Source organism: Gallinula chloropus (assembly GCF_964237585.1).
Source record: "Gallinula chloropus genome assembly, chromosome: 3".
NCBI classification, from domain to species: domain Eukaryota; kingdom Metazoa; phylum Chordata; class Aves; order Gruiformes; family Rallidae; genus Gallinula; species Gallinula chloropus.
The window spans coordinates 62,872,233-62,886,052 of NC_140087.1; the positions used below are offsets into that span (position 1 = coordinate 62,872,233).

General features: G+C 36.5%; 1 protein-coding gene across 1 annotated transcript in view; it reads right to left on the reverse strand.

Moving 5' to 3' along the window:
- Window positions 1–13,820, reverse strand: part of USH2A (usherin) — a 385,041-nt gene that overhangs the window by 336,158 nt on the left and 35,063 nt on the right. Inside the window, exons 3-8 of the mRNA XM_084261650.1 lie at window positions 13,313–13,442; window positions 12,079–12,142; window positions 9,537–9,831; window positions 8,128–8,312; window positions 4,810–5,031; window positions 3,533–3,626 (exon numbers count right to left, since the gene is read on the reverse strand). Coding sequence (XP_084117776.1) covers window positions 3,533–3,626; window positions 4,810–5,031; window positions 8,128–8,312; window positions 9,537–9,831; window positions 12,079–12,142; window positions 13,313–13,442 — 990 coding nt within the window. The remainder of the gene's footprint in view (window positions 1–3,532; window positions 3,627–4,809; window positions 5,032–8,127; window positions 8,313–9,536; window positions 9,832–12,078; window positions 12,143–13,312; window positions 13,443–13,820) is intronic.

Sequence of the window (13,820 nt, forward strand, 5' to 3'; positions counted from 1 at the left end):
GAATATCTCCAGAGAAGGAGATTCCACAACCCCCCTGGGCAGCCTGTGCCAGGGCTCTGTCACCCTCACTGTGAAAAAGTTCTTCCGTATATTGGTGTGGAACTTCCTGTGCTGTTGCCATTATCTTTCTCTATTAAATTCTGTATGACAAATCTAAAGGAGGCCCTGAGGTTGTAACATAAGGCTGACCTTGTTTGGTTCTCTTCCTTTTTCATGGACTTTCCATCAGGTGACACCATGCAGTTTCTGAACTTATTATTACTCATGTCTATACATTAGTCTTTGCATATAAATATTATCGAAATCCGAGCTTTACTCTTGGTGTCTAAGTTTCTATTTGTAAAAGGCAGACCTATTTCCCCAAGCTGAACAAGGCATTTACTGAAAAATTTTTAAATGAAGATGAATATTTTCTTCATAAGATTAAGAGACAAGGTCTGTGAGGGTTTGTTGACTCTTTTACTTAATCTGGCCCCTGAACACCTGGAAGTCCTTAAGCATTCCCTTTGTCCCATCATCTGAAATTTCATAGCAACATATTTTTTTTCATCAAAACAGAACTCAGAGGAAAAATTTTTAAAAATCCATTTGGTATGTCAGATCTCATAACATGGTGATGCAAATAACTAAACTAACATTTCCATTTGCAATGAATTATGCAAAATTTTAGTTTCTGGTATTTATTTGCTGCACAACAGCTATCCAGATGTATATGCCAGATGAATTCAAGATGGCAATTTTAGTTGTATTAAGTGTAGATGTGACAAGGACATACTCTGCCATATGCTAAGATCTTGTCAAGGGATCTCTGATTTTTCTGGTCCAAGATTAAACAAACAAAAAAAAAAAATCCACAAATCCAAAAACCTATCTATACCCCTTCAGATGTGGTAACTTACTGCTAGTACAAGACAGAAGTTAAAAAAAGACTGTTTGCTGACAGTGCAACTTCTCAAAAAGCGTGTCCACTCCCCCCAAAAAACAGTTTATATTTGGAAAGTTTCTTCATCAAACAATTAAATAAAAAAATTAAAATAAATGCTTAATTTACAGAGTTTGGGTACTAAGAAATGTAAATGCAATTCTATAAGACAGTTTTATAAATGCCAATGGTAGTCAAAAATCAGTATGGATTTTGGCTTTGCATTTAAATCAAAAGCTTTAAGCTGTTTGGTTTTCATGTAAATCCTTGATAAAAGTAGTTACTGATATATTCACAAATTTTTCTATTTTATTACTACTTCTCTAATATTTTCTATTTAGTAGATACCAACATGGTCATTAAAGAATGATAAAATAATTAAACATTCTTGTTCTGTATTGAAAGAATATAGTTAATTCAGGCATTTCAATTACAGTTAGAATGCATATATGCCAAATCACTAGATCAATCCATTAACATTGACAGAAAATGTCTGATAAGGCAGATACATTTTAATGATGTATTTGGTTTGTTTTCACAAGGTAGGGTAAGTCTTGCAAGAGTGCTTGGTGAACTTCCAGATCTTATTAAATATTTATAATTAATCCCTACAAAGTAACATTTCACAATGTGTGTTCTAATTAAAGGGACATTGTCAGTTTGATTTTTTTTGTCTAATTTGACCCATCTAAAAACTTCAAATTTCTATTCCAATCCCATTTAGAACATAGATCCTATGCTTCTGCTTAAAAAAAACCGTAGAAAACTTAGATCCACTATGCAATTCTACGTAGGTCTTTCACATGAACATAAACACAATATCCGACACACTCAGGTTAACGCTTCTTACTCTGTTCTAGCAAGCACTGACTGCTTGAAAGTTTCCTGATGTGAGATTACTTTCCCCTTTCCTAATGTTGCTATTCCATAACTCATTAATTTTTAGAAAGTTTATTTACAAAAGGCATAAATATAGCAAGGAACACAACATGTACTCATGAGTCTAAAATTCAGTGGGATTATAGAATTCATTCCTCTGATGTAATTCATTTTTTCCTAACCTGAATTTATTTTTATTTTCTTGGGGTTTTCAGGTTTCTTTGAGATAAATAATTAATCTACGTACAGAATCTTTTCCATTATTTTCAGCTCTCTTTTACATATTTCTCTAGAAGACTGTGACTTACAGTAAACAACCCTAATTTGGTTCTCCTATGGCCAAGAATTATAAAAACTGGTAGGAAAACCATAATTTTGCAACTTGGTAAGTTTCAGCAGCACACTACACTCCACAAATTCCCTCTTTATTGAGAAATGCTATTAAGAGCAGAGCAAAACACTAAGAATAGGGTTTTCTCTAGATTCTATCTAGAGTATTTTAAATGTCCCTTTTAACAAATTCCAAGAAAATTAACCTTAGCATCTGAAAAAACAGAGAAGTAAAGTAATATCAGGTTTGCTCCTTATTAGAACAATCACATTGCTACTACAGATCATTTTAAAGATAACCAAATGTCATATATGGCTGTAAAAAGCATGGGAAATTGACATTTACAGGCTGTCCTTAAATAAGTTCAAAGCTCAATTTTCAATGTTTTAAAAAAAGCTACTACTCAAATCACTGGTTCAGATCAAAATAATGAATAAGACCCCCAAGAAAATAACTTCAAAATGCATATGCATGGGCATGTCCCAATATTTTCTGAGATGTGCTTAACTAGAAAGACATTTAAAATCAAGACCAAAATGTTTTAACTCTTCATCTTTTAGACATATTTCATAAAACTGCATTAAAAATCTCATTCTTAACTGAAGTCAAAGACTGCTATCTCAGATGTCCCAAGCCTCTACAGATGTTCAAGTATAAGAAGGTAAATCTATGTTAGTGGTTTACCTTGAATGAGGTACGCAGTTTTGAAGCAAATCTTCATATTTTCTGCATTTACTGTTCTTTGGTTTGCATCACAGAGCTGTCTTGGACCATTTGAACTGTTTCTTTTCAAATGACATTAAATCGGAAGTTGAACTCCAGGACTGTGTTTACTGCACTCTATCTACTGAATGGGTCTGCAGTCCATAGAACCACACTAAAACTACTATAGAATACAAAAAAAAAAAGCCCAAACACACTTAAATCCCCCCCAAATCCAAAAATCCCACCAAAAAATCCACAAAAAACCCTAAAAGCCTTGAAGCACATCTACTGTGAATGTTTCATCTCTTACCTTTTCACTCTACATATCACTTGTTAGTTGCTACAGCAGGTAGAGACATAACCTTTATTAGAAACTGACAGTCTAAATTCAGATGTGTAATGCTTGAAAATGGTATCATCCTCTAGCAATAAATTGAATTCCTGAACACAGCATTCCTAGTGGTCTGCAGTAGGATGGCTTTTGGAAGGGGAAGTGTGTGCATGAGAGAGAGAGAGAAGGTGTGTGTGAGAGAGAGAGAGGGTGTGTGTGAGAGAGAGAGAGAGAGTGTTTTTCCTTATTTAATACAAACCCTGCTGTGGAAAGTTTCCCTATAAAAGCGAGGACAACACTAACACACATACACATCCCAATTCTGAGGCTGTTCATGGGTGACAGACAGACAGAAGAGACTAACATTATTTCCTTCTGTATAGCTTTCCTTGATGCACAGGCACCTATATGGTTCTGTAACTGCATCACAATTATCAGCATGGCCATGGCAATTACATCTGAAAAAACAATGGGTAGTGAGGAAAAAATTAAAACATGGAAACACATCTGTCCAACAGTACATAACATGGTCATGAAGACAATTCTATGTATTGCGTAGTCTGAATCTATTGAGAGCAAATAAACATCAGAGAATGTTAAGCGCAATACCCTACAACAGGTTATTTCACTCAACACTTAAGTATTAACAATTTGCTTTTCACTAAAATAAAACCCAGCACGTAGTACAGCTACTGTTATCTTATAAATATGTAGTGAAAACTATACTTCATTATTAACATTAATGTGTACAACTTTATTGAATATAAATGGCAATTATTCATCAATATTAAACCTTACAGTGTGGCTATAGGCATTAACCATCCCTCTCCTCCTGAAGGGTTGCTCCTCTGGAGACATGACATAGCTTTTCAACCTACAGCTGAAATTATTTTACTGTTACAGTCAGCAACTTTGTAGCTATTTTAGCAAAAACATTATCATAACACATCTAAATCAATAATCAAAACATACTAGTGGTGTAGAAAAATCTTAAGACAAACGTGACCTCTAATGGGGTGCTTTCTCAAAATGAGAACTACCAAAATAATTTCAGAAATAATACTTAGTAACGAAAATCTGCACCATATGCTTCTTGAAACTATTTCATTGCCAGATTTGCATATTATTTACAGGACATAATTAGTCCTTTCACAAGACAGCACACTTATCATATACAATAAAGTTGTCAGTCACAGATAATGCAACACTTTTACTGACAGCTGCCCAGTTTTCAAATGAAAACTACATCTAAAACAAAGAGCTCTGCATTAAGACTGTTCAAATTGCCATGTCTGAAAATCTATAATGAAACTTGGAAGAGCTACTGAAGTAAAGCACAAGCCATGTTTTTAATCATAAGCCTTTGCTTAGAGGCACTGGTAATTCCAAGGAAAGGACTGCTTTTGACAGATTTGTGTAATAAGTATAATTAATTTTAAAATAACATGTGAGCAAATGTTTTTAAAAAGCAGTACACCAATCATTTCAAACTTGATGCACTGCTTCAAACTAAATTCCCTTCTCATTCATAAATGTAAAAGGAGAACAGCTTCATTAAATTTAAGCAGGTGATTATGTATTTTGCATGGCTGTAGGAGTCACAGGCAGTTATGAGTAGGGGAAGAGTTTCATTACACCTACCTTCCACTGACTGTAACTTCATTAATTCCATAGTATCTATGCCTAAAATTTACCCAAGGCTCATTAGTGTGATACTGTCCATGGAGATGAATTCTCACTTGTGTAGCTTTTACAAACTCTTGGAGAGATGGAGTATTGTAAAAATCATTGTAACCAGGTCGGTGATTTGGTTCCGGGGTAAGAACACTAAAAGTTAGATTACCACGGGAATATGGTGTAAAGCTGTTGAAACAGAGAGGGAGACAAATGAAAATCAAAACATTATATGTTTTCCAGATTCTACCTCCTAAAATACTTTTTCTCAGAGAGGATCTCTACTGTTACATGTTTTTTGTGTTTTCTGAGAAAAATTCTTACGTATGTAGATTCCCAGCAACCAGAATTCAAGCAAGGGAAATGTCCTTTGTATGTCTGTTTTTCCCCAAACTGCCATGCTGTTCTCCAGACCCTAAGTTTCCAATTATGAGTAAAGCCTACAAAGTATGAAAAAAGTTTGACAGATACAGCGTCACCTGCACTAAGTTTTCCAAAAGCTTAAAACAATGTCTTTGACCAACATGAGCTATGCTTGAACTACATAAGGAAATCATTCAGATGACTAACACAATAATTAACACACCCATATTGTTTATATAGACCTACAAGCCATATAAAACCATACAGAAACAATTTCAGTTTGAATTCCAGAATATCATCTCATTTGATGAGTGAGCAGTTAGAAACACACAGCACCCTCCCATGAGTAAAGTGCAAGATAATTTAATGGAACACAGCAGAATTGAGAGTAGAACTCTATATTTAAGCACAAGGAGGGGAAGGACAATCCTGAGAACTCAAGCAAAGGCTGAGTAAACAAGTGCATGTAAACCGCATGTTTGCCAATTTGGTATGAATCATACCTCATGCATAATTACTAGGCAGAATTTAGCTATGAGTAGAACTTGCTTCCGCAAGAGGCAAGAATGCCTGCTCACTTGCACATCCACATGAGTTTATTAAAAAAAAAAGTCTCCCGTGGGATCACCTGGCACCTGACACAGGACATTCAAAAATGTAATTCGTGTCACTTCAAAATGTCTCAGAGCTTTTGAAAGATGAGATGCATAGTTATCCTGGCTCTGCTGAGTCATACTTCTGTGTCTTCACGAAGGATCTTTGAATTTACTGTGCCCCTATCCAGGTCAGTAATTCACAAAAATCTCAGTGGAATATATCTGTATGTTTCTCTGGAGAAAACTGTCATCTCTTCTCCTCCACAGAAAGTTAAATCAAGTATTTTTCTTCCATGACACAGAGCTGTAATAAAAATGTTAAATCAGGTACGAATGGCAGATGGATAACACCATCTTGGTATGGAAGAACCAGAAAGAACAGGACCGTAAGGCCTATGGCACCTAGATAAGCAGATCATCAAAACCTTAGGGCATCTACACACAACTTCTCAGGAAACCAGGAAAAACAGAGGAGATTCTAAAAGCAGGGTCACCCAATATTCAGACTAAGTAAAGACTCAAGTCTCTAATAAAAGGATAAAGAGAGTGCGGAACTGCTAATTTACAGAGGTGGTACAGGAAATAAAAACTTTAGTCACTTTCATCTCTTAAAGGATACAAGAGAGTCCATTCACTACTAGCATGTCATCACCAACCCAAGAACCCTCAAAAACCACGATAAGGATTTCAAAACCAAGGTCACTTGCATTCTATGCCAACCCAATGAGTCCTGGCTAGGCCACCAGGACAGAAGCACACTTATGTCTAAATCCTGGACAGACATTTTGGACATGTCTTGGTGCTTACAAATATGTGGGTGAGATAGAGGGGGAGAGAAAACAGTTTTGCAATAATATCACTTTCCCCTTATATAAAGGTCTTGGCAGGGAACTCTGCTAAACTGCTGAAACAAATTTCCAGCATCGGTCCAACAGTAACTTCTCTGAGTACACAGAATACTCACTGTTATAGGGTATATTTCTTATCTTTTAAACAAAGCTTTCTGTGCCTCAGCTGGACCCAAAATTATTCACTTGTATCACTTCCTATCGTTATTTGTGTGGTAACCAAAAGGAAGAAGCAGTGCTACTTAGAAAACATCTAAGGAAAAAATCCATATTAACGGTGCAGTTATTTTTAGAAAATATACACAATACATATTTCTGGGCCAAAAAGGGCATTACACCTCATTTAGGTTATTTATCCAAAAATATTTGGCTTAATAGATTTCCCTTCTACTCTACCTTCTGCTCCAAGCAGGGATCAGCAATAAAGCTCAAAATCCTTAGCTGAAAACTGATGTAACTCAGGTGACTTTATGCTTCTCTCCTCAGAATGCTGAACTCCGAGAGAACAGATGAAGATGCTGACGCCTGAGAGGTCTTAGGAAGGTAGTGAAAGTGAAACAACAAAAAAGCAAAATGCCCACAGTACCAGGTCCTGTATTTTCTCACTGATCCCGAGCCAAGTACTGGCAAGTACTACAAGTGACTGGCATTGGAATTCAGGCAAGAGATAGTACGTTTGAATTTACGTAGTGGCATAGATTCAAATATATATGTACATACATGTGTGCAAAACAATACATATTAACTCTATCCTAATTGAACCCAGGGCAATTAACTATACATTACATTATGCATGTTATATGCTATATTTATGAAATGCATATTGGATCTATTATATATATTTTTAATGTGCACATACTAACAGTCTAGGAAAAAGGCTTGCAACATGTTTCCAAAAGGTATCAAACCTTCTTGCTTCCCACTAGATCTATTTGTGATCTTGCTTAGATTAGAAAGCTTCAGGATACAATTTTCAATCCATTTCTTACATGTTATGTATCATTAGTAGTTAGGATGAATGACTGGCTTTTGTACTTAAGTTTGGCCTCTCTTCTAAGCTTCAGAACAAGTTGTACTCTCAGAGATGACCAAGTATACTATCACATTCATTAGATGCTTTAAAACAATCTGTTACATCAGTACTTGGCTCTACTCTTCAGCACAACATTCTGTAATTCTACTGACAAAAGCCCTCCAAAACACAAGCATGTAAAGTCTCCAAAGACCACTTCAAAAATAACAGATGAATCAGTTGTATCACATTCCTCAATGTCTGAAATCTCATAAAAATGACAGATGACCTTATGGCAATCTTCAATTGAAAGGTCAGATTTGGGATCTTTTATGTACTTGGCAGCCCATAAAAAGTGAGTATACCGAATTAAAAGACTCTATGTCATTGGGACATAGAAATTAATTATGTGAGGGTGTTAACCTGCCCAAAGCATCTGTATTATGCAGATAATACCCATTCATACCTAGGAAGCTGGAGACAGTTGACAGAGTCTGGTTTTGTCAGAGATCCATTGTTATCCATTCCAAAAACACTGCAATTTTTAGCAAAATACTGCCAGTCTTCCCAGTTTAGCTCATCTCTTTTTTTCCTTTCAACTCTTATTGCTTCAGGATGTGGACTGAAGAACTGCAATATAATGTAGAACACCTACAAGGAGACAAAAAATTTATAAACTGATATTAACGACTAAATAGTAGAACAATGAGAATATAAACTTTTTTCAATGTTACAATACAGTCTGCTTTACCACTCAGACAAAAAAGGAACCAGTATTTTTAGTTATATTCCAAATTAAAAATTATGACCTTTTTTGTTAAACAAGCTCTTTGATCTCTCAGACATCACTACAGACCAACTGAATTGTTGCATTGGAGCTCCACTTTTTCCTTTAAGATCATTTAAAAATGCACTATAGAAACAAATCCATGATTTCTTACAGTAATATTTATTACTTTGGCAAAATACGAAGATAGGAGCTGTTTGCCTTACAACAGATATTTTTATTCTTTTGGGGGGGGAATCTCCATGTTTTTAGCTTGGAATCTCATCAAACACCCTGTGCTCTATGAAAAAGCACTTTCCCCAGCACACTGCTTTTATGCAAAAAAGCCAGGCCCTACAGCTTCATAGGCATTTGAACTCATTTAACTAAAAGACTAAGTCTTACTTATTTAGCCAAAATCTGTGATCATATTCTTTCCCTCCTCATCATTAATGACCAAGACAGAGATAAGCTAGCAAAAACACATGGAAATCTGATAGAATCCCTAGTGTGAATTCAGCCCCACTACAAATATATCCCTCTTTCCAAGACATTCTGACACTCCTCAACAGTATAGTAAAGGGTTAGGTGTAATCTGGTCTCTTCAGGAACTTTGCCTGCTTATCAAAGCTCCTCCTGTATTCATCAGAAGGCTAAACCACTATCTCCAGAACAGAAATCCCCTCTGATATGTCAGTGTGCCACAGACAAGTTAAATTCCATTTGGCTCCATCCAGCTTTCTAACAGAAGGCATAAGACAAGCACTCAAGTTTTAATAGAAATTTAAGTTGAAATTTACAAAAGTAGGGTTAAAAGAGAGCAACTTATTACTAAATACTGCTGTCTTCAAACAGGATTTCCACTCTGGTATGTCTGTTACAGATTATGGCTTGTTACAACTACATCAAAAGAGAATGACCAGGACCAGAATGCATTCTGTTGTCTTTTTGCACTGTTTCATGCTGATGAAGGATGTTTTCTTTCTGGTCTTCTAAGGATAACATCTTAAAGCACAAGGTTTGAATTCCCTCAATTTTGTAATGAAATGTCTACAAAAATCTTCTCATAGTTTTGACTTAGTAAATTGCAAATGTAAACTTCTCATTACCTGATATTGTCCATTTTGTAAATCTATTGTGATTGAAACACCATGATCCAGACCTGCAGTATTAGCAAATACAGATGAAATCCAGGTGGTCCCAATGTCATCATCATTGATGTAATACAGAGGATGGGCTTCTGCATCCAACCTCAGCACTCTGTCATTAGTGGTATCATCTGCACCATTAGGGATGCAGTACCTCTGTATCAATGGGTGTACCCGGGGATGACTTCCAGGACAGCGGCACTCAGATTGGGTATGCAGATGAGGAAATTTTCCAGAGAATACTTCCAAAATGTCTCTGTCACAGCATATAAAAATGTAATTACATACATGATAAAAAAAGGACAAGTGTCACTTTGTGCCATCTAGGCTCATAGATTAAACAAAATTCAGCTGAGACTATGGTAGAAGCCCTAAAGGCTTGGTTTCGTCTCACATAAATGGAGCAGTCAGGCAAGAACCAGGCTCGTACATAATCAACGGTAAGCCACAGACACCTTCAGAAGGTGTCGTGAAGAAGCACTCTGGGGTTGCTTTCATTGCTCCACAGACATACATGGAGCCAAGGGAAACAAGCTCCTCGTTGGGGCATCCAAAGCTAGGAAGGGTGAATCCAGACCTAGATACAAGGAGAAAAACTCTTAACATTTTATCACAGCATCATGTCTGACACCAACCAGTAATCTGGACACATAGCATTGCCATACTGCCTGTAACCACAGATGAGTTGAATATTTGCACTCAAATACTCCAAAAAGACCAACTGCAGCAATATCACATTAGAAAATGTGAATGGAAATATTTTCATGTTTAACTAACTTTAATACAAATGCTCACTTTGTTATTTGCCCCAGTCTGTGATCACTCTAGCTGCTTCTTGCAGCCGAGGTCAAAGCAACTGAGTCACTTTACTTCCCTGTGGCATCAACAACTGAAATACATAGTTAGGTAGGGTGACAAGCAGACAAGATATCCAAACATGGGCAGGTTACCTAAACCTGCATTTGCTGATCTCTGGGTGTTACTCAACACCAGAGCATTCCTGTGTTCCTTCAGATACTAATGTTTTAAACTGAAAAACTCTTACTTTTCCAATTGTCTACTTAATCAGTAAGAAAATAATTTTCACATACTTATTTAGCAAATAAATACTTGGTAGCTATCCCTACGAATTTCACAGGACTCAAACTTACAGGACCTTTTACATAGTCATAGATTTGAATTAATTGTATATAGGTAAGTCATTCCTTCACAGTTTATCCCAGATAAACATTTTGCACGCAGTAACTTGTAGATAGAAAACTACATTTACAAAGACAGCATTAGGTCACAACCTTTCGTAAAATACCTTATCTTTCCATTTTTAAACTTTATTAATTTAACTGACTTAAATTGTGGTTAGATTTGACAATCATTGCTCTGAAAGAATACAACCAACATGATTCTCATACAACTTGGAATTCAGATTTATATCAATACTTTAAATTCACAGAATCTCAGTTCATTGTGATATCCTGCAGACAAGTGAGCTCTTAGGAGACTGCTCTACATCTTACTGAAAGGCTATCATTAAGTAGCCTTAAGGTCTGCAGTCACGAGTGTCATTGCATGTAGCCTATCCAGAAGCACCACAGAGACAAATAGGACCTGACTACTTCTGGCTAGCTTGAATTGACTAGATTAATCCAGCATGAACAGGATAACAAAGGTAACATTTCTTTGTAATACACTGGGAAGAGAGGCTGGAGGGCATCAGAAATTGCAGTGGAAACTGTAATTTGGCCTCAGGGATGGAGGAAGTCAAAGCAATTGCCCAGGGCTCTGTGGGCTGAGCTAGCAAAGTCATTGGCAGCTTCTGGTGACAATCTGATATCGAAGGCAATGAACAGTTAAGACAATAGGCACCTCGGGGATGTGAGAGTATGGGGAGCATTAAGAACACCTGACATGGGCCTCTGACACCATGGAGAGCTGAAACCAGAGGAAGGGAACTGCTAAGCACAGAAGTCAAGCTTGCAGCTAGGAAGCCAGCATGCTGACCAATTAGAATTCCTTTCCTTTTTACTCTGATCACTAACATTAGTGTCTAAAGTGGACTACCCTGCTATTCTCCCTTCCTCACCCCACAGTTTACATGGAGCCCTGGGAAAGCTTGGCAAGTCTCATCCAGCAGGAATAAGCTGATCAGCACACACTATGTCAGAATTATAATGCATTGATAACACCTAGATAGTTTATAAGCATTGAAATCTAGCATGTGAATCAACTTTCCGAAAAAAGTCTAAGTCAGGTTGTGGCAGGGACAGCAATAGCAAGGAAAGCACATTTAAGCACCAGTTCAAAAGTAACACACACTAATTTGAATTTATTTTAATACAACATTTTTTAGATTAACAGTCATCTTTGAAATGAGGTTCAGCAAACTACATCATAAGCAATCATCTAAAGGAAACATCATAAAAACACTACACGTTGGGGAATAAACATTGTTATCCTTTCTTCTCACCACACTTCTATTTTTCTTACAAAAATAAATGTTCTTTACCTGTTTGTAAGTGCCACTGGGTAAAATCGAAAATCTTGCATTCTTCCAACAAACTGCTCTAAACCTAAAAAAAAAAAAAACACTATAATAATCTCTGGAAGAGAAAGCAGCTTTGCACTGCATGAGAGCACCTTTAATTCAGTACCCAGAGATCTCTCTTGCACAATTACCCCTCCTGAAGGAAACCATCTTGGACCTGGACAAAACTATAGAGGGCAGTGACTTAATTTTTTTGATAAAAAAGAGAATGATTTATAACAACTTTATAAGAACATTTTGTACCTATCTCTTTTCTGATTAGAGAGGTGGCACGCGGATCGGCTCATTAGACAGAAGTAATGAGCCAGACCATGTGCCACCTCTAATTAGAGAAGAGATACAGTAGGTACAACTGTACCTATCAATTTATACAATAAAGATAAAAAGCATTTTAAAATATTTCTTTCTTTTCTACATTTATTAGTTATCAAGTATTCAGAATCAAAATCACAAGACGGCACATTTCCAAATACAAGCCTTAAGTAACAAGACAAAGAACTACATTCTTGCCCAAGAGCACAATAAAGATTTTAGGTGACACATAGTTATATTTAGGAGTTAGCTTCAAATTCTGCATGTTCCTGAAGAGCAATAGTCAGTGCTCTTATATCAGCAGAGCCAGTAATTCACGGAGAGCAACAAAACATCCCCCAGCTGTTCTGCAATGATCATGTCATGCTACTGTATCATATAAAATTCTAGATGTAGATGAAGAGTAACACTATCAGGCATTATGCTAGTGGTTTACTTGAGTGTTGATAGAAGGGAAGAACATAAACAACCTGAAATCCTCAGGTCTGTTCCTGTCTCTGGAGAGGAACATAGTCTAGCGGCCATACACAATCCCATTCTGAAAACATTTCATATGGTTATGCAGCAAAATTATGATCATAAATTAATGCAATGTATCACTTTAGAGACCTACATTTTGGAGAATACAGGAAAACCTACCTATATGCAGTAACTCATAGAATAAATTATACACCTACCAAACTTCTATCTTTCAGCCAGTCTATTGAGAGAGCAAATTGTATGATAGGAATTTTCTCCTGCAGGAAGATCTTACTTCGCAGCATATAGATAACTTAAAATGACTCACACCTTTGTATTTTAGCTACATTGTGCACATCTTATTTTCAAATATTCCAGGAAAAGTTTACCTGGAATTTTTATTTAGAAAATTTACAAAGTTTACCTGTGAAACTTTGTCCAATTTTTAATGCACCATCAGCATCTACAACTGTTCCCAGAAGAATCCTTGAATCAAAAGGGGTGTTGTCATCTTCCCAGCCATTCAAGAAGAAACTAATTCTGCTGTGATGCACCTATAGAATCAATGCAAATGGACAAATGCACACTTCATTATGCATTCACTAATTACATATACATTGCACCTAACACTGATTAACCATTAACATCACTTTGACCTACTTGCTAACTGTCTGTCTTTTTGGTGCTACTGAGAGTAGATACCTCTTTGCTGTCCATCTGTTAGCAATGCAGCCCAAGATCATCACTTAGATGCACAGAGAATAATTTTACAGTGGTTAAATCAAAAAAGGATCTATGGCACAGTGATCTGTTGGGGAGGCAGAAGAGAAGGAGAAGGGTCTGTTTCACAAGGTACAAGACTGGTTACAGCTACTTCACCACTTCAGGCCACGGGCACATGTTATAGCTGTCAGAGCACTTCTCATACACAT